General features: G+C 41.7%; 1 protein-coding gene across 2 annotated transcripts in view; it reads left to right on the top strand.

Annotated features, from left to right (window-relative positions):
* Window positions 1-11,148: 11,148 nt before the first annotated feature.
* Window positions 11,149-22,532, top strand: part of LOC124720010 (ankyrin repeat, PH and SEC7 domain containing protein secG-like) — a 78,902-nt gene continuing 67,518 nt past the window's right edge. For both annotated transcript variants that reach the window (XM_047245250.1, XM_047245249.1), the window contains exons 1-2: window positions 11,149-11,318; window positions 11,441-11,488. In XM_047245250.1, coding sequence (XP_047101206.1) covers window positions 11,231-11,318; window positions 11,441-11,488 — 136 coding nt within the window. In that variant the 5' untranslated portion in view covers window positions 11,149-11,230. The remainder of the gene's footprint in view (window positions 11,319-11,440; window positions 11,489-22,532) is intronic.

Below are 22,532 nucleotides of genomic sequence, written 5' to 3'. Positions count from 1 at the left end.
CACAAGCGGACCTTCGGCTCCGAAAGCCCATTTCAATCACGTTTCGTTGAATGGTTCGTTCACTGACACTTGTTGATGGCCCAGCATTCAAATCTGCAGCAGCTTGCGGAAGAGTTGCACTTCTGTCAAGATGAACGATTCTATTCAGTCATCATTGGTCCTATCTTCCATGATCTTATTCCGGCCGTAGTGATGTCAGAGATTTGATGTTTTACTGGTCTCTCGGTATTCATAGTATGCTCGTGAAATTGTCCTACTGGAAAATCCCCACTTCATCGCTACCTCGGAAATCCCATCCCTCGTGCACCGCCTGTAACACCACGTTCAAACTCACTTGAATCTTGACGAAGTGCCATTGTAGCATTAGTAACCGATGTAACAACTGCGTCAGGCACTTGTTGTCTTATGTGGGCGTTGACGACCACAGCTCTGTATTCTGCCTGTTTAAGTATCTCTGTATTTGAATACGTATGCCTATACCAATTTCTTTGGTGCTTCAGTGTATAATGACGGTGGGTCTCTAAGGTAATAGCATGCTGAATACGTTACCTCGCAGGTACCTTTGGCTGTTCAACTGAGAATCAGTATTCATCCCTAGAAGTTTTCCATTTGTTATATTGCCTATAGAGGTGCCATCTACATTTAACTGAATAGGATCACTTTCACTCTTAAAACTGATATTCATGCCGTTCGTTCTCTTTATGTCCAGTGTCACTTTATTGCATATTGTCCGATTGTAAAACTCCTTAAGGGCCTTGTTTTCTCCCTCTGCAAGGAGTTCCCTAGTTTTCTCAGAGACTACAATGTTGCTGTCATCTGAAAAGATATTATTTCTCCATGACTGTCACAAGTGGAAAAGCCTGAGATGTATATGTAGAAGAGTATTATTCTCAACACGCTACCCTCCTTCACTTCTGTATTAATATGTTTTGACTCTTATAAATGCTTTACTAAGACATTAGACTTATTTGAGGTATGTGTTATCTGTACAATTTGTACCCTGTGTGCTAGGTATGATCAGAACCAGTCGTTAGCTACTGCTCTTATCACTAATGTTTCTAACTTATTTAGTAGAATGTTATCGTTTACAGTATCAAAAGCATTCGAATAATCTAAAAATTGTGTGTCACTCACTCGTCTTTGTCAAGAGCATCAAGTTATGAATTACACTATGGCTAATTCTATACTCCTACTACTTCGAAAACCAAACAATTATTCACTTAAAATATTGTATTTATTCAAGTAACTCATTAATTTGTCTTTCATAAATGTTTATATTTTCTTAGAATGGTCATAACAGCGTGATGGGCCACTAATTTTCTATACTGTCTTCTTACTTCTCTTTAGCGGGGATGCAACTCTTGCCTGTTTTAATAATTTTGGAAATTTCCCTGATGTCAAGATTTCATCTGTCGTGTTTATTAAGGGAGGTTGTATACTACCTATGCAGTGTTTCAGTACACACATTGTTACTTTATCTAATCGTTTAGACCTTTTATATTTTAGTTTTGCATAGTTTTACTAGCTTCTTGCTCTGTTGTTGTAGCAACAAAAGTGTACTTATGACTTTTTGCCGCAGTTAGCAACGTTTTGTAAATCTTTCGGCACCTTCGATAAAGATTTAACAATTGTGGCTCATTATGACTGTTTTTAATGTAACTGAGGCACAGAAGGATTTGGAAGGACTTCTTAACAACTGCTGTTATCCATTTATTTTTGTAAAACATTTTTTAGTGATTTGGGTGCTTTTCAAAAGGTCTTTTGAAAATTCAATTTAAATAATGTTGAGAATATAGACGATTTTACATTTACATTCGTTTCTCTTTACAATTCATCCCAGGTTTCGTTTGCTGGTTCTTTTGGAAAATCTTGTATTTTTATTTCTGATAAATGTATTTTAGAAGTTTGCAGTTTAGGGAATTTTCCATACCCGATTTTACTGTTATTTGACAGAAACGCTCTGAGAATCCAAGATCTTGTACAGCTATTTCACACTTTTCTCTGTCCATACTTTTGGCCACATGGTGAATCACTGATGCCGTTGTTGTAGTAACCATTGTTGTACTATTGACCAACTGGGACATCCAAAAACTCTGAAGGGTATTTATGAGGATGCTACGAATTTCATTTATGGTACCTGTGTTTATGTTTATGTCTTTACACAACAATATGTAGACTTTTCTACCTGAGATTTTAGCTAGTACTTCTGTTAATTTAATGAGAAAAGTTCCACACTATCACTAGGATATCGATACGCACACGTAGTGGTTAATTTCTTGGCGTCATTAGGCCCTGTCCATTCAATGGCCGATATATGATAGAGTTTTTCTTCACTTACCGTACTAAGGCCATATCTTGGTTCGAACTCTGATCTTTTTCTGAAATAAATACGTGACCCTCTGCCATTTGAAGTAGTCATACAATAAGAGTCTATCCTTTCATCCAACGAAAATACTGCATGTTCTATATCTGTGACTCTACACAAATGCTCAGTGACAGAAAATATTGTACAGTTGAACGATTACACTGAAGATAAAGGTTTTGTTTTTTACTTTGTGTCTATTCCATGTTTATTCCTTATTCACTCTACCTATCTAATCTTCAACGCACTCCTGTTGCAGCACATTTCAAAATGTACCATTATCTCCTTGCTGAACTATTCATCCATCACATCTCACTTCAAATCACGGCTGCACTCGTAACAGATACCACTAACTGGCACTTAAATTGCCATCAGATCTTAATAGATTCCTCCTTTTCAGTAATTCCTTTCGTGAAGTTCCAGTCCGCATTTTATATCCCATCTACACTGGGAATCAACAGCTATTTGCCAGTCCGTTGAACAAAGTTTTGCAACTGCTTTTAGTGACTCATTTCCTAACCTAATTCTCTAGTCAACACTTCATTTAATTCGACGACATTTCAGAACTATTGTCACACTTTAATTGGCGCACATTTTACACCCTATTTTCAAGACTGTATCCGTTATGTTCAACTGATCTTTCAAATCATTTGCAGTCTGTGACATAATTACAGTTTCGTCAGATAATCTTAAATTTTACATTTCTTCCCCCTTAATTTTTTATTTCCTTTCTTAATTTGCCCTTGGTTTCTTCACAAGACGATCAACGTGTGCTTTCAATTACGTACGCTATATGCTTCAAAGCTACCGTCTCATGTCCTTATAATTGCAGTCCTATTTCTGTACAAGTTGTAGATAACGTTCCATTACCTTTTTTATTTCTAATACAATAAGAAATTGTAAAGAGAGAATTCCAAATCTAGGAACGCTTCGCTCCTCAAATGACGTGCGGTATATTGCTGCTGGAAGAGGAGAAAATTCTTTCGCATACTGCAAATAGAAACAGATTGATGTTCTGTCAGATCCAATGCCTATTCCTCTGCAGAATAATTTCAGTTGTTTTTCTTTCCAGTGGATATTTATTTCGATATCTGTTGTGCAGACGTTCGCTTGATGAATTAAACAAGGCACCATAGTAAGATCTTCCCGAGCGAAACAATTTTGGAAACGAAGTTTAGTATGTCCGCTGTCTGTCAACCCCCGTTTCGATACCAATGCGTCACATAATGTCGAGACATATGGCTTCAATACTTCCACTGAATTAACTTTCAAATTTGTTGAATCATAAAGCTTATTGTCTTTTGTCCACAGTATTTGGAAAGAAGTAGAATAGAATAATTTATTTTTCCAGTTATTAAGTCCTGTACTGAGAGCAGAAAACTTCGTATTTTCTTACTTCCAAAAGAATTCGCGAATTTACGTACAACAAAGCTTCGGTTCGATGTTCAAGACACATAAATCCTAAACTGTAAATTTTATTTGCAGATGAGTATCCTCCATGTCTTTTGGCAGCGGTGTCTGGACGCCGCAAGGCCAGAATATCAGACCTGCACTGCGCGCTGGCTCTCCTTTATGTGTCAAAAAAATGGTTAAAATGGCTCTGAGCACTATGGGACTCAACATCTTAGGTCATAAGTCCCCTAGAACTTAGAACTACTTAAACCTAACTAACCTAAGGACATCACACACACCCATACCCGAGGCAGGATTCGAACCTGCGACCGTAGCAGCCTCGCGGTTCCGGACTGCAGCGCCAGAACCGCACGGCCACCGCGCCGGCCTTTATTCGTCACAGAGGTTGGTCGCACACCAGCGTTTTAATGCGCCGGTACGCAGATAAGAAATGATTCATTTCTCAAGCAATTTATAGGCTATTTAGCGGAGAATTGAGAAATGGACTGAACAATCAAAACCGTAGGGCTAATGAAGTTGACCCACACAATCCGATTATAGTTCAACATCCATAATTATTTATTGATATTACTGAAATATCTGTGAATGTTGATCTCACTTCAGTGTGGATTCAAAGCAAAGTCATTAACAAACAATCATAAATAAAGAGCAGAAGTACAGCGTAAACTCAGAACATATGTTTGCATATTTCCTTTTTCTCAAAACAGTAATTATCAAAACTATGTGCAAACATTTCAAGAAATTTTTACTCTTTACTAAACACAATGCAAAACATCGTTCACTGCTCACATGCCACCAATAACATCAGCTATAGCAAAGTAATCTACACTGTGACAATTATTCAACTGTATGGAGATAATCGCAAATTAGTCATAAACTGTCGGGCGTGCACTCCCTTTACTTAACACGTAAATTTCACTACAGATATTCGACTTTAGGTTATGAGACGTTCGTTATGTCTGCCATCATTGGCGATGATGTGGTGCCCACGAATAGCGAAATTCTGCACGTCCCGCTGAAGTGTCGGAACTTCGATGCTGTCGATGACCTCCTGAATGGTTGTTTTCAGTTGAGCAGTGGTCTTGGGGTTATTGCTGTACACCTTATATTTAATATAGCCGCACAATGAGGAGTCACATGAGTTCATATCCGGAGACTATGGCAGTCAATCAAGGCTCAGGCCGGGGGCCTCTGGGTGCACCAGAGCCAGGATGCGGTCCCCAAAGTGCTTCTTCAGGACATCAGACACTCTCCTGCTTCGATGCTGTCGAGCTCCGTCTCGCTTGAACCACATCGTGTTGATATCAGGGTGATTTTGGATAATGGGGACGACATCATTTTCGAAAACCTTCACGTACCTTTCGGTAGTCACCGTGCCATCAAAGAATATCTCACCGATTACTACGTGACCAGTTGAGGATGGAGAGATTTCTCGATCGCGGAGTACGGATTCTCAGTCCCGCAAATGCGCTTGTTTAGCTTATCGACGAACCCATACAAATTAAACCGGGCTTTGTCACTAAAGCAAACCAAACGCATGCGGATATTAATTCCCATCATGCCCCATGGCTAACCGCGTAGTTTTAACGTCCTAACGCAAACCGTTGACACGTTATGGGGATTTTATTTCATTCACTTCAATAATATTCACCCTGTAATTTCATTTCTGCCTTGATTCTCTCTTGTACGAAGCTAAAGTTACAACACGTTCTCCAAAATAAATCATCGAAACTTTATTTAGAGTATTCCAAATCCTGGACGAAGTAAGAGTATGGGGCAGAGCTCAGTAAATTAATGGAAGTCCAGCGTTCTGCACCCGCAAACAGTTCGCGTTAACTCGCCGACCAGATCACTGTTCAGATCTACCTCTCGTGAGATCAGCGGAACGACACTCCGAGACATCACGCTGCCGAAACTCCAACGACGAAACACCAAATACCGAATGAACCGAAAGACGCAAAGAGAACACGCGCAGTGACCCACGTCCTTCCACATTCTCTGTGGCATCGCCCAACACTGACCCGACGTTTAACACTGAGAAATATTCATATTTAAGGCTGTCCCTCATACGCACTTTGCATTAAATTCCAAATCATTAAATTGAAAATAATCTCAAAGTTATCACAATCATTTTGTGACCACTCAAAACATCAGCTGTGTGGTATTACCTAATACATTAACAAAAATGTAAATCATATTTAGGTACGTTGTCCAGTACTCTCAAGAATTGTGCTACTTAAATATATACGATTAATGTGTCACTAATTTAAAAGGAGTGTTAATCTGCCATCTGTTCATTTCATCTTTAAAACTTGAAGTGCACATTTTACTAACGCCGATTTGCATTTATGAGTAAACCTAGTATGAAATGGTATTCAACATTAACTATGGTATTCATCATCGATTATGATTACCTATGCAACTGAGTAACTTAAACTACCATCTTATTTCGTTCAACCGTGGCTAATTCAGAATATTGTCACATTTGCACAATCGTGCTGCTAGAAGACAGAGCAAGTTACATAAATGAAAGCAGACTTTTTTTAGTGTTTATGACCGTCCTTAGCTTTGATTTGACACCATATATGGTACGACACCTCGAAGAGCGAGCTAGTTATTAATTATGAAAGGCCTATCGCAATATTCGTAATCAAAAGCATTCCTAAATGTTGCAAAAAATATCGCAAAATTGTGATCCATGTTGCGGTGAGGTCATTTCTTCACGAAAATCTCTCTCATATCCTCGGTTTCATGATATGGTGTTTAGGAGAGTGTCGCGTTTCGAGCCACCGTCAGTTGCCGAAACTATACAGGCAGCATCAAAAATAATCATCCTATACGGCACACCTATACTTCTGAAACTAATAAACAAATACAACTGATTGTGTTTTTTTATGAACGGGAAATTGAAATTTTTTTTTCATACCTTCTCATAGTTCTTCAATATGCCGGCCTTGAGACGTACGGCAAATGTCAATGCCGTATTCAGATTGTTCCCATACCACAGCGAGCATGTCTTGAGTTACAGCTTCCGCAGCTGCTGTTATGAGATTTCTCAGTTCGTTCACTGTTGTTGGTAATGGAGGCACGTTAACAGAGTTTTTCATAGACCCTCGCAAGAAATAATCACATAGAGTCAGGTCTGGTGACGTTGGGTGCCAGTTATGTAAGGCTGAAACGTTTGGTACTATGTGAGCGATCCATCATTCAGTAATACTTTGATTTAAAAATTCCCGCACTTCCAGATGCCAGTGTGGCGGTGCCCCACCCTGTTGGTAAATGGAGTCGTTCGAATCAGTCTCCAATTGTGGGATAGGAACGTTCTCAAGCATATCGAGATATGTACTTCCTGTAACAGTAATCTTGGCAAAAAAAAAAGAAAAAGGAAAAAATGGGCCGTACACCTTTTACCGTGAAAGTGCATAAAACACATCCAATTTTGGAGAGTCGCTCTCATGTTGTACAACTTCATGTGTTTGTTCCGTGCTCCATATTCTCACATTATGCCGGTTCCATTGAAATGGAATCTTGGCTCGTCACTAAACACTAAGCGTGGCAGAAAACTGCCATTCTCCATCTTCCCAAGAGCGAAATTGCAGAAATTCAAACGTTTATGATTGTCACCTTTACTAAAAGCTTGTATTAGCTGAATTTTTTATTGTTTCGTGTGTAAACGTCGAAGCAACACACGCCAGATGGACATCGGGGGCATGTTGAGCTGTCGAGCTGCACGGCGAACGGATTTTAGCGGACTCCTTGTGAAACTATGGCGAATGCGTTAGACGTCTGCGTCAGACACTCGGGGATGGCCCGGCGATTTGCCTTTACACAAAGAACCTGTTTCTGCGGATTGTTCATGCCACCGTCTAATGCTCTGTGCTGTAGGAGGATCCACACCATACCTAGTACGAAAGTCACGTCCAACGGTTATTACTGAACCGCACTGCGCAAAACGTAAAACACGAAACGCTTTCGGTTGTCCAGACACCATTTTTACTACAACTGAGGTGGGCGCTCACTCCTGCAAACAAGCGGGAACCATGTAAAGCTCGAGAGTTTGCTCTTTCCTTCAGTATGTTGTTCACGCACATATCTTAAATAGCATTATAGTTATGATGTTTTTGAAATGGGATTATACTTTTTCATACAGAATTCGTTTGTTAGAGACCAGTTTCCCCAAGCACCACACTCGGAAGCTCCCGCTGGAGAGGCCTTACCCGCCCAAGGCTCGTCTAGCCGGCTAACGCCACTGCTGTAGGCGAGACACGCCCACATCCTAGACCGAGCGAGGTGGCGCAGTGTTCAGCACACCGGAGTCCCATTCAGGAGGACGACGCTTCAACCCCGCGTCCGCCCAGCCTGATTTTGGTTTTCCGTGATTTCCCCAAATCACTCCAGGCAAATGCTGGGATGGCTCTTTTGAAAGGTCACGGCCGACTTCCTTCCGCCTCCGACCTCGCCGTCTGGCATCCTCCCTCACAACAACCCCCCAATCCCCCATCGTCCCCCCCCCCCCCTCTGCACAGTAGATCACCACGTATTGACATGCACACTACTGCCCATTAAAGTTGCTACACAACTAAGATGACGTGCTACAGAGGCGAAATTTAACCGACAGAAAGAGGATGCTGTGATATGCAAATGATTAGCTATTCAGAGTATTCACACAAAGTTGGCGCCGGTGGCGACACCTACAACGTGCTGACATGAGGAAAGTTTCCAACCAATTTCTCATACACAAACAGCAGTTGACCGGCCTTGCCTGGTGAAACGTTGTTGTGATGCCTCGTGTAAGGAGGAGAGATGCGTACCATCACGTTTCCGACCTTTTATAAAGGCCGGATTGCAACCTATCGCGATTGAGGTTTATCACATCGCGACATTGCTGCTCGCGTTGGTCGACATCCAATGACTATGGAATCGGTGGGTTCAGGAGGGTAATACGGAAGGCCGTGCTGGATCCCAACGGCCTCGTATCACTAGCAGTCGAGATGACAAGTATCTTATCTGCACGGCTGTAACGTATCGTGCAGCCATGTCTCCATCCCTGAGTCAATAGATGGCTACTTTTGCAAGACAACAACCATCTGCACGAACAGTTCGACAACGTTAGCAGCTGCATGGACTATTAGCTCGGATACCATGGCTGCGGTTACCCTTAGCGCTGCATCACAGACAGGACCGCCTGCTATGGTATACTCAACGACGAACCTGGGTGCACGAATGGCAAAACGTCATTTGTTCTGATGAATCCAGGTTCTGTTTAGAGCATCAGGATGGTCGCATCCGTGTTTGGCGACATCGCGGTGAACGCACATTGGATGCGTGTATTCGTCATCATCATACTGGCGTATGACCTGGCGTGATGGTATGGGGTGCCATTGGTTACACGTCTTGGTCACCTCTTGTTCGCACTGAGGGCACTTTGAAGAGTGGACGTTACATTTCAGGTGTGCTACGACCCGTGGCTCTACCCTTCATTCGATCCCTGCGAAACACTACATTTCAGCAGGATAATGCACGACCGCAGATCCTGTACGGGTCTTTCTGGATACAGAAAATGTTCGACTGCTGAACTGACCAGCACATTCTCCTGATCTCTCACGAATTGAAAACGTCTGGTCAATGGTGGCCGAGCAACTGGCTCGTCACTATACGCCAGTCACTACTCTTGATGAACTGTGGTATCGTGTTGATGTTGCATGGGCAGCTGTTCCTGTGCACGCCATCAAAGCTCAGTTTGACTCAATGCCCAGGCGTATCAAGGCCGTTATTACGACCATAGGTGGTTGTTCTGGGTACTGATTTCTCAGGATCTATGCACCCAAATTGCGTGAAAATGTAATCACATGTCAGTTCTAGTATAATACATTTGTCCAATGAATACCCGTTTATCATTTGTATTTCGTCTTGGTGTAGCAATTTAAATGCCAGTAGTGTACTATAGTTTCATTTGAAAAAGAGAAGTTGATCCCCGTCTCCTGGAATGAATATGAGTATGACAACGGACTATACGTCGCTCATATAGCAGTCTCTCTCATTTAATCAGGTGCAAACATCATAAAGATCTCTTAAATGCTTTCAAAAGTTTTTGAAGTAAACAGTTCAGCTGATCAGCCAGTATACAGATTGATTTACGAGGATATGTAGGTATTTTAATATGTTATTCTACTAGTAAAACTAAAGAAAAAAGTTCATATAAACAGAGATACGCAAAAGTTTAGTTACGGAGTTACGGCTAACAAAAGATTTTGCCTGAAATTTAGCTACTTAGCTAATATAAAGCCATCGCGAAACTGTACAAGTTTAAAATAAAGCACTGTTTCCATTCATTTTGTTGTTATTGATATGGTGAATCTAATAAAACATTTTCCCAGGACGTCTAACTGGCGAGAAGTACTTACAATTCCTTCAAGGAAAAATGCTTCGCATGCTCGAAGATCTTCCACTTGCTACGCGACTGCAAATGCATTTCCAACATGACCCGTCACTACACATTTAAATGAACATTTTCCCCAGAAATAGATTGGTCGAAGTGCTACACGTCTGTGGCCACTCATATCGACCGCTTTAACACCAATGCATTTTTGTGTATGGGGATGAGTGAAGACATAGTTTATGAGGACAGAGTCAATAGACGTGAGGCATTGCTTGTTCGCGTTGTGAGCGCAACGGACGAAATTAAGAACAACCCTGTGAAACTGAAATGAGCAACGAAATCTGTTCATACACGTGCAGCTAAATGCATTGAATTCAGTGGAGACATTTTTAAACATTTATTGTGAATGTATTATGAAATTGTATGTACACTGTACAATTCCCTTAACACTGAGCTTTGTTTTTTCCGGTTTAACATGAATTCAAGTTTGCTATGATATTAAAAAAAGCAGATAATCTGACACTTTCATACAGATTCAGTTAACGTTATTACCATCATTTTTTCCAAAATTAATTTCTCTGCAACTTCTGTTGAAAACTTTAAGCAGTTGTCTGAAATTTAAAAAAAACAAAATTGGGGCAAGTAATAAATTAAAAATTTTACGAAACTACTTATTTGCTTCTATGGATGTTCTGGAAAACTACTGCAGATACACATGTTGGGCATGTTTTATTATATTCACCAGACCAATAACCACAAAATAAATGGAAATCGTGCTTTACTGTAACCTGAACTTTTTTCTTTAGTTTTACTTGTAGAATAACATATTAAAATATTTGCATCTCTTCGTGAATCACACTGTATATTCGGAACAACGGAGTGGCATCCACCTTGTAAAATGGTGAGATTCAATTTAATTTACGCTACTTTATTTACTAGACAGGTAGTGGCAAAAAAATTTGTTTTGTGGTTACGCTTGTTCGTAAAATTTCAGATTGTTCAGCAGACTGCAAGTTCGGTGAATTTATTTTGAGAGAAAAGTTCCTTACTTGGCTCGACACCTTCGTCCTTCCACCATGTTGTGCAGAAGTTTTAGTTGGTTCATCCGCATTTTTGTGGCGGTGGCCATATTTACTGGCTTCTGTCACCCAGTTCCTGTTACAGGTAAAAATTTTACTTTGTTCGATTCATAAGAGTCTGAGTATGATAATGGATAACAATTTATTGTGAAATAATGAACAATAAGTTTAATTTTTTTTTGAGATTTTTGCGAATTTCTTTTTCAGAATCCTATACCGGAGTCACCGTGCATACTTTAACAACCGACAACTCAGGTAAGTGTTCGATCCGTTAGTACTAAAAACACCTCATGGTCCACGGGGTTGATTTGGTGCTATTTTATTTAATCACGGCAGTCTTATCTGGTGGTCTGAGACGTCCACGAAGGCGCCGTGAGGCGGCGGTCATATTCAAACACAGTAGATTGCTACTTGAATATATCGAGCTTTTATTTTTAAAACAGCGATAGATGATGTAAAATAATTGTTCACTAATTTAATCTTAATAATGTGATATCTCATTTGTTCAGAATGCTGTATCGTCCAAGGGTCACATAAACTTGTATTCAGTACTGTTCATTGCTCCTGGATGACAGGCAATACGTACGTCCCACGCTACTGCTTTGCCAATAGCATAACACGCGTGGTATACGCCGGAGTGACCTTGTTCGGGTATCTGCTTTGTGTCACGTTGCAGACATAAGGATATTGCGAGCGAACTTCGCAACATCATTGTGTATCAGTGTATCATCGCTTTTGGTGTTCTAGAAAGCTCCAGTTCGAATGCCATTTAGTCATCACGTAGCGTATACAGGATGGTTTTTACCACCGTATACAGACTCTAGGGATTGATCGATGAGAGGATACGGAACAAAAAAGTCTAATTAATTTATGTTTGGAAACGTATGGTTTCCACACCAGACACAAATTATACATACAGTGTTACAAAGACTGCGGCCTAATACTCGCTGTACCACGCTGCGACAGGTACAGCACGTAATGAAAATGGTTTCCGTGTGCCTCAACGCATGCGTGTATACGCGCAGTAGCGTGCTCCGTCTGTCACGTTCAAATCGGCCAGGCTGCATACGAACAGCGTCATAGGCAGGATGAATACGCTGCTCCAGTGTCTCCACATCTGCAATGTCCTCTGCGTACACGATGCTTCTGAGGTGGCCCCATAACCAGAAATCGCACGGGTTGAGATGCAGTGAACGAGCAGGCCATGCAACTGGACCCTCTCATCCGATCCTTCAACCTGGGAAGACACGTTTCATATGCATCCGGACGTTAATGGCGAAGTGGGCGGGAGCACCATCATAACATAACCATTAGAATCATCAATGGCACTTCTTGCAGCAAGACGTCCGTAAGAAATGCCGATAGTTCCCGCCTGTTAGGTGACATGGAAGGAAGACTGGTCCCAAAATATGGTCGCAAATTATCCCAGTCCACCCATTCCGGCTACACCGATGCTGATGATTCGCTGTCATCGTACCACAGGGGTTCTGCATTCTATCCCACCGATGACTGTTATGAAAGTTGAAGATGCCACTCCACGTAAGGCTGGCCTCATCGGTGAATAGGATGGATGACACAAACCCTGCAATCATGGTTGCCTGGTGAAGCAACCGACGACAAAACTGCTGCCGATGTGGAAAGTCTGTCGCTAGTAACCCCTTCACACGCTCTAACTGATAAGGGTAGTAACAATCGTCATGGAGAATGTTCTACACGGTCGTCTGGCTTACCCCGTACAGGCCGGTCCATTGCCTGGTACTGACAGTTTTAGTCACATTTTTTCCATGTCTAGTGTCTCTTCATTTCGGGTACGTCCTTCATGATTTCCTGCATGTTAGGTCATGACGTGCGAGAAACAGTACGACCCTCTACGAGGAAAAAATTCATTCTAAAGTATGGCTACGTGGTATTGCACTGCAGCTTCTTTAACAAAGTATGATTAAATAAATGGTCTCTGTCATGGGAACCATGCGTTTCTGGACATCATTAGAACATTTTTGTTCCTTATCATCTCATTGATCAACCCCTAGTGTTTGTAGATCGTAGAAAAAAATCACCTAGTATCTTCCATAGACCCTTACAGTGATAAAAGCAATCTGTCTACGGAAGACAATAGTAAAATTTTCAAAGAGGGTTACCAACGCACCTTTAGTTGCATTATGCTGCACACTGTACGTCTTTTTTTTTTTAGAGACGTACTGATGTTGCAGACTTCATCTTTCACACGCAAGTGCTAAATGTGACACGAAACCAGCAAAATGGAGAATCCGGCAGTTCCCTTGGCTACTTAATCATAATTTCGTATACAAGCCAACTTCCGCTATTTCCTTCGTGTCGGAGTAAAACCAGATGTGTCAGATAAATTCGCCTCTAAAAGTCACGTCCTAACACTTCATATCAATTTTAAGCAAGTTATTCGTCTTAACTGTATCAAAATCCGTGTTTGTGTCGCACTATATTCCGTATTTTCGTACGCTGTGTGCCATGAGAAACGAATTTTGTGCTTTAGCATCCGTTACGAGCAGCATTTATCCTCTATAAAAATTCCGGAGTAGCAATCTCATTCAATGATACGTTTATCCCTTCATTCATTGTATATCAACGTGAATAAATATAAATTTTTGAGAATTTTAATAAGTTACTAGTGATGAGAATTACGTATGTCGTAGAAAATCAGTGCTTTTGTAGCGCTTGTTGTAAGTTGCATGTCGTGTTCCATTGTCTGCATTCACCGCAAAGTAATTATTATCTTGATTTTGTTTTCGACTACAGTCTCTAAAAGAATGCAGGAGATTAGTAGCGTTTATAGAAGGTGATACTGAGGCTGTAAAGGAAACATCGATTTCAGTACGGACTGCTTCAGATATTAATGGTAACTCGTCATACTTGGAGCTTAACTGGTCCAGAGTATAAAAATGATTCTCTAGGCTTAATTTAATGACACTTGTTTACTATTCTGTAAGACATTACACCAGCCACACTGCAGCCCTACTATGAACACTCTCCTCGAACGTGGGAATAGTAAGCCGACGTCCATAAGCTAAGATCAGCCGCCTGCAAGCTGCTGTGCGTGGGTGTTTCGGGAGAGTTACCAACAGTCATGTATCCGATATACCACAGGTACCTGAGTTACTACCATATCTTGCTGTCACTTCTACACGAGGTACATGATCTGTCACCGCTCATGCCCTTGGCCGCGAGCGGTCTGCTAGTGGTAGTACTAGGCTGCATGGACGGTGGAGGCAGGGACCGGGGAGGAGTCAGCACGTGGTACTCATCATCATAACCAACAAATATGAGGTGCAGGTTTCCACTGAAATCGAAACTGAGTCAGTGAGACTGACTTCAGCTGTTGAGTAACATGGTATGTGCTGTGTCAAGAAGAGGCAAACATAAAAGGATAGGATCTATTAACAGCAGGAAGTTCAAATGTATGGCAAGTGAATGTATCCCTTAGGGAAATGCAAAAAGCGATGTGAGGGAACACTAAGTGCACTCAGTGTGTATGGCTGGGAGCCATATTCAGCATTCTACAGAGGCCATTAAGTCAGCCGCTGAGAGAGCAGCGCGCTACCAGCTGCTGACTGTGCTCTGCGGCCACACTTGGATCATTCAAATGGCAGAGAAGGTTGACAAAGCTAGCCTCATCTAATTTCAGTGAGACTCACAATTTGCTGCAGTGCAAAACTGGTCGTGCATCCCACGTTCTGAATCGAATGGAACGACTGACTCAGAGTTCGTAGGTTCTGTGACAAAGCAGCCTGAAAATTCTTGGACTTGCATCAAGGGGTTGAGTACTCTATGGACACCCTAAATGGGTCAGGTGTGTGGTACACATCAGAGGCTGCTGCTCAGGTAGCTGTTTGGGTGTGGAGTGTACATGTTTTTAGATTAGACTACTCTTCATCCAGTCCAGATAACGATAGGGACCTGAAAGTGTCAGTAATAATTCCAAAGAAGTGTCACATACTTGCAAGAGTATTAGAGTTCAAATGACTAACTTCCGAAGCACTGATATCAACGTGCCAGGGTCTGAAGCTGCCCCAGTACAGCTCACATAATACCCGGTACAGGAAGTTGGTGAAAACGCGGAATGGACAACAGTGAGACACTGATAAAACTTTCAACCTGTATCGAAAATATACACTGAGATAGTATGGCATTTGCCGCAGGTCACAAACAAATTGTACCAACCAAAACAGAAACATAAATTGCGTGTGAGGCTTTCTGGGAAAGACTCAGTATCATGGTGGACATTAATTTGGAATCCGGTTCCTCTGTCAACTTCTAGACCTACTCCAGATGCAACCAAAAATTATGCAGAAGGCTAAAGCACTGTTATATAAGTTTCCAAGTCACTCTCTCATTGTTGAAATAGATGTTAATTGTGCAACAATCTACTGGTTAAATGACAGTTCAGTAAGGGGTGGTTCTAGGCGCGCAGTCCGGAACCGTGCGACTGCTACGGTCGCAGGTTCGCATCCTGCCTCGGGCATGGATGTGTGTGATGTCCTTAGGTTAGTTAGGTTTAAGTAGTTCTAAGTTCTAGGGGACTGATGACCACAGCAGTTGAGTCCCATAGTGCTCAGAGCCATTTGAACCATCTTTTGAAGTAAGGGGTGGGGGAGACAAGACTTCTGGTGAAACATTTCTAAATGAGTTGTCTGATGATTACCTAAAACAGTCTGTTTGGGAGCCCACTCATGATGTTGCGCCTGATAGTTTCACAATGACCATACCTCTTTGAGGAAGCTCACACAGAAACTAGTATCAATGACCATGATTTACAACGTGCAAGTGGCCACTAAAACAAGTAGCAGAATACATATATGTTCAGCAAACAGGATAAAGAAGCAATTGTGACCTATTTGAATACAAAACTCGAAATATTTAGCTCTTGAGAACAACATGTAGAAAAATTGTGGTTGAGGTTTACAAGAACAGTCAGCTGTGCACTTTGTACGTATGTAGAGCAGTTCATGATAAGAGGGACACTCCACAGTCTGCAGTCATTTTAAAGAAAGATCTAAAGAAAAAGAGACAACTGGTCAATGAATGCTAGGCAAAACGTAGCCCTACATGTAGGATCATGCTAAATGTATTTGGCTGATGAGAGAAAATTCCGTCCAACCTACTAAGCCTACTGACTCAGAGATAGGCACATCAAAAAGACTCTCATAATTAAATAAACACTGTATTTCGTGGTGGAATGACGGTTATGAAGTGCTGGATGGGAACAGGGCACCTTGCTGGATGGGTGAGGACAGTGACTGACAAAGGTTCCCACAACCTGCCTGGTGTCCTCTTTTGTTGGTCACTGCCCTCACCCATCCAGCAAGGTGCCCTGTTCCCATTCCAACACAACCCAGCCATCATGCTACCACCACCCCAGTCTTTTTATTTCTCTACATTCCTGCTACTTCCCCTCCCTCCACACCCTTCTGCTGCCCTCTGTCTAACCTGTAGCACTTCACTGTCCACCACCCCACCATCCTGCCGCTCCTCCTCTCCCCACACCCAGTCGCCACTCCCACCATGCGATCGTGCTGCTGGTCACAATGTGGTTTCAGTTGCCTGAGACTGCAGTCGTGTGTGTGAGTTGCGTTTGCTCTTGCGTTTCCATGTGTGCGTTTGTGTGTGTGTATGTGTGCGCGGGGGGGGGGGGGGGGGGGGGGTGAACGTGTATGCATGTCTGGCATCTATTGTTGACAAAGGCCTTATTGGCCAAAAGCTTTAATTCTGAGAGTTTTTTGTTGTGCCTATCTGCAACTCAGCATTTCCGTTCTATGGAGAGTTGCAAGTTTCCTTTTCGTAATATTGTCACATTCCATCCTGGATTTTTCATAATTTGCTTCCGGCTAAGACTATTGTAATAAAATAGGACGGATCTCTCACAAAACCAAGGAAATTCCGGTACTATGTAAAGCTGGTACCAAAGTTAGTGTTCAGACACTTGTAGACTGGGTAACGACAGCAATTAAGAATAGCAAAACAAAATCAGAAACTCTGAATTAGTTTTCCGAAATGTTATTTTAGAGATGGTACTGTGGGCTATTTCTCCAATTTGTGACAATGGCAGATATAGTTGTAGAATTAATGTCACTAGTGTTGAGAAACAGCTGAAATTGAACAAGGCTCCAGAGCCTGATGGACTCTCTATCAGATCCTACACCGAATTTGCGACTAAGTTAGCCCCCCTCTTAACCAAAATCCTCGTACAAATAACACAATGATAAATTGTAAATCTCTATCACAAATAACAATGTCCAGTAGTTGGGAGAAGTCCGAGGAGACACCCTTCAAGTAGAGGGGCTGCAGGAGTCATTCACAAAACTACCATATAATATCCTTGCCATCCATTTGTTATAGGATTCTTGAACATATTCTGAGCTCAAAGGTAATGAGGTTCTTTGAATAGAAGGACCTCATTGTCAATCAGTATGGATTTCAAACATAGTGACATTTCCTTCATGACATCCTTAAAGCCATAATCGAGACAGTACGATAAATGCAGTAATTTCGGATTTTCGATAAAATCATTTGACTCAGTACCATAACCACACTTATTACCAAAAGTAAGATAATATGGCGTATGATGCGAAATTTGTGGCTTAACTGAGGATTTATTTGCTAGGGAGGACTCAGCGTGTTACCTTCAAAGCAGAGAAATTGGTGTGGACAATCTAAGTGTATTGGGACTCACAGGTTCTGTTATATATTAATCGTCTTGCAGCAATTTAATAGTTTTAGAATTTTCGTGGATGATGCAGTTATCTATAATGATGTACTATCTGAAGAATTCTGCACAAATATTGAGTAGGATCTTGATAAAAAAAAATTATAGTCACCAATGAAAGAGTACAGCTGGTACCAGTTAATTCCTACAAATCTCTGGGCGTTACAATTTGGGACATCAAACTGAACGATGATGCGCCCTCAGTTGGAGATAAGACGGGTGTAAGGCTTCGGTTCATTGGTAGAATACTAGGGTGTTGGAATCAGTCCACAGAGATGATTGTTTACGATTGTCTCATGTGACGATACCGAGAATAGTGCTCTAGTGTGTAGGAGCCGTATCAAATAGGACTGGCAGCAGGTATTGTAAACACGTAGAGAAGAGCGACACCAACATTCAGTGCTTCTTTGATCCATGAAGAAACTGAACTGGCACACTTTGAAGATAGTCGGCAACTATTCCGATAAAGGCCACTCTGAAAGTTTCAAGAAGCTGCTCTACACCTCGAATCTAGCAATATACTACAACCCACCACTTATCGCTCTCACAGGTGTCGTGAGGATGAAATTAGCAGACTTACAGGACGCACAGAGGTAATTTAAACAATCATGCCCAAGCTCCATATGTGACTGGAATGTGAAGAAGCCCTGATAACTGATACATTAGGAGCTACCCTCTGCCATGCACTTCAAAGTGGTTTGCAGAGTATGGATGCAGATGTATAAGTAGATGAACAGAGTTGATGGGGTTATCGAACAGAAAATGTAAGATTTGTGTTTGAGAAATAACTTCCCTTTTTCTTAAGCGTCTAAATTCAGTGGAGAGTGGGTTAAAATTAAAAGCTATTAGTTTCTAATATCTCCGTTAATCAATGGCCGATTTTTCAGTCCATTGTGGATCCCACTATTCTGGATTACGAGAAAATTTGCTGTCACGCATACTTGAGTACCCTACATGACGGTTTCAAGCGAGCACTCGTAGCGATCACTTTTTGATGTGCTCCCGTGTGTTGACTGTGTTGCGTGTTTGACGATTCGCACTCTACACGTTCTTATAAGTCTTTTGGTACTTGTAGCGTCGTTACTGTAGAGGAGGAGCGTATAGTGTGAGGTCCACACTTCAACCTAGCCACACCTTCAAGATCGTAGTCATCGTCAGTTAACCTCACAGATCGCCGATCCTTGTGACACTGTCCTGGTCATACCTCCACCCTAACAGCTTCATTCTTGACACCAGTGCAGCAGGCCATTAGCAGCAGAAGGGCAGGCCATATTACTAAAATGACCTGTGCCGACTCTCTAATACTGTCCCAGACTGTGAGGTACCGGGTTCAGATCCCCTTCTGCTGTTGGCACAGTGCTGAAATACGGAGAATACTCTCGGGGTCATCCCCCGACCCCCCCCCCCCCCTTCCCTCACCTCCCCACGACACATTTGCGCGGTCAGGTGTCTACAGTGTGAGTCACTAACTATTGCCACCAAGAATAACTTGAAAAGTGTGATAGAACCTGAAACGTTTGTGGGACAAAGGGTGCATGGGACGATGGGAGCGATAATATGACGTTGGTTTTTTGTTGCTTGGTGGAGTCGTGTCAGAGATATGAAAGTCAATTTTGTTTTTTTAAATAACATGCTACAGTTTGGTACTTATTTTATGATAGCGGCTATCGAGACGAATCCAATGATGTGTAAGTTCTTTGAAGGTCAACAGGGTCACAAAGGTAGCATGAACGTCAATTTACAGGTGTCCGAATGGTTCCAACCTTCTTATCATGGACTGAGTGGTATTCGTCATCACATCAGCACTTATGAAAGCACCATCTCTGACATTTCTCTCTTGAATATCTTAGGTGTAGTAGGAACGTCTTTATAAATAATGTCTTTTACGAATCCACATAAGAAAAAAATCCAGAGGTGTCAGGTCTGGCGAATGAATCCGCAACGACACATCTCCTACGCGTCCAGTCCAACAATTTAGGAATTGTCCCTGCAGCTCGTTTTTAGCCATCATCGAAAAATGTGGCGGACACCCATCGTGTTGATACCACATTCTGTTCCTCGTTCCTAAAGGTATTTCTTCCAATAACAGACCTAATGTTCGTTGCAGGAAGGTAGTGTACTTCCTACCATTAAGATTTCCTTGGATGAGTAGGGGCCTATAATTCTGTCCTCCAGCATCCCACACTATAGATTCACCAACCACGGTTTTTGGTGTGCAACTTGCCACTGCCAATATGGATTTTCAGTTGCTCACTAATGGATGTTATTCAGATTAACATTTCCATGAATGTAGCCTCGTCAGTAAATAAAATGAAATTAATAAATCTGTCATCCCTCTGAATATGTAGTTGAGCCCGTCGGCAGAATTCAATGCGACGCATACAATCGGTAGCAGTTAATTCTTGGTGGAGACTGTTATGGTAAGGATGATATTTATGTAGATGCAGAACACGAACAACACTACTCTAGCTCATGCCAGATTCCCTTGTGATTTGACGTGATCTAACACAAGGATCTCCAACCACAGCGGCAAGATTACCAAATTCCGTTTCCTAGTTAGTAACTTTCCTTTGCCAGATATGCTTCCGATACGTTCAATATCCAGTTGTTCTCAATTTATCATACACATATTTAAATGTACGTCGTATGGGGTGAGTCCGTTGAGGATATCTTTCAGCATATAAGTCTCTATTTCTCACTGAATTTCGTGGGCACTCCCTGTAAATGAGAAACATATCGACTTGTTCTTCGAAGGAATACATCATACACATTCGCTTGATTCGACGATATTAGTGCTGTACTGCGAAACCGTCGAATGGTGTTTACATATGAAAGGCACGTTCGATGGATACACCATATTCGGCGAATATTTACTATTTGCATGATATACGAGAGAGAGTTGTCAGAGTATGTGCTTCTCTAAGTGGTGATGTGGTAAGGAATACCAATCAATCCATGATAAGAAGATTGCAGCAATGCATTGATACCGATGGTCATCACTTGGAAAACCTTCTGTAAATGGACGTTCATGCCACCTTTGGACATTCGTAGACCTTCAAAGACCTTACTGTTACACACCATTGCATTCGTCTGGATAGTTATTATCAGAAAACAAATACCAAACGATAGCATCCCATTTAAAGAAAAACAAAGTTGACCTTCATATCTCTGACACGACCCTATCTAGCAACAAAAAACCAACGTCATATTGTAGCCCTCGTTGTCCCATGCAACATTTGTCCCACAAACTGTTTAGCTACTGTCATACTTCCGGAGTTACTATAGGTCGCATCAGTTAGTGACTCTCCCTGTACATACGGTACAGTTGATCTGATGCATGCCCATACTTCCTCCTCGTAGATAACTTCGATAAGAAGAATGGTAAACTCAATAACATTTTTCTGGGTTTGTGACTGCATTGTAAGTATATAAAACTGCTGACGTTTCGGTCACTGTTGTATATGTCCTTCTTCAGGGTGTTTTTGTTTACAAAACATTAAACCAAAACACATTGAAGAAGGTCACTTGCAACAGTGACAGAAACGTCGGTGGTTTTACAATGCAGTCACAAACCCAGAAAAATTTTACTGGCTGTGACAATGGCTGCGGAAGACTACGGCTATATTTAACATTGTTAAACTCCATCTGGTGTCACTGGCCAAGCTGTTGCATGCCTATAGCTCTCATTTAAAGCGCGACATTATCAACATTAGCCTGCCAGGCAGAAACAGAGTTAATATTTGACTGAAGTCCGCTGTGGCTGCCAGTAGAGTCGTCCGTTCTCAAAGTTCGCTGTATGTACCACCACCTTCCTGCTTCATACATAGCGCATTATTCGCCATGTTGGTATTAATTCGACAGACAAGCAGATAGGCGACGAAATTCAGAGCCTGTACCATATCGCAAGCTCCAAATGCTGAGTCAACAAACATCATTTAAATCCCCAATTAAATGTGCTGCTTCCAGTCTGCGTGGTAATTTTTCGATCACAAACTACCCTCACATGTTGCTGTCTTGGGGACCGACCTTTGTGTCGAATCTGTTTGTCTGTATTTGTCTTGCATCTTATGTGACTTCTTTGCTCGTTTCTACTTAATACGGCTTCTGTATGCAAAGTTCTTTAATGTAACAACGACCCAGCATTGAAATCACTCGAAAACAAGCAATTGGAGAGACGAGATTATAGGAGAGGTGGTGCGCATATGTGGCTATTCATCCAAGTAGCGTTCCATACCCGAAAACGGCGGTTCAGCCTTATGCAACCTGACTAATGCACATTTTCGTCAAGTGTGTCGGTGGAACATTTTACAAAAACAAGAAACGCCACACAAGGACTGTGTAAATGTGGAAACCCAGTTTCGTTTTGCCGTATAAATAAATGTATACTTCTCTTTCAGCTCTAAATATTAGCCAAAGCTAATTCATAATGTATTAGCAGTGAATGTAATATTCTGAAACACAAAAACTAAATACGTTAAAAATCAAAAAAATTTTCTGCTTGCACAACAACTCATTAATTTTTCAAGATGTGTGGGTAATGTGCAAACGCCTTAAAATTGTGGG

The sequence above is a fragment of the Schistocerca piceifrons genome, chromosome 11 (assembly GCF_021461385.2).
Source record: "Schistocerca piceifrons isolate TAMUIC-IGC-003096 chromosome 11, iqSchPice1.1, whole genome shotgun sequence".
NCBI classification, from domain to species: Eukaryota; Metazoa; Arthropoda; class Insecta; order Orthoptera; family Acrididae; genus Schistocerca; species Schistocerca piceifrons.
Note: the sequence above shows the minus strand (reverse complement) of the source record. Positions and strands in the feature narration are given on the sequence as shown.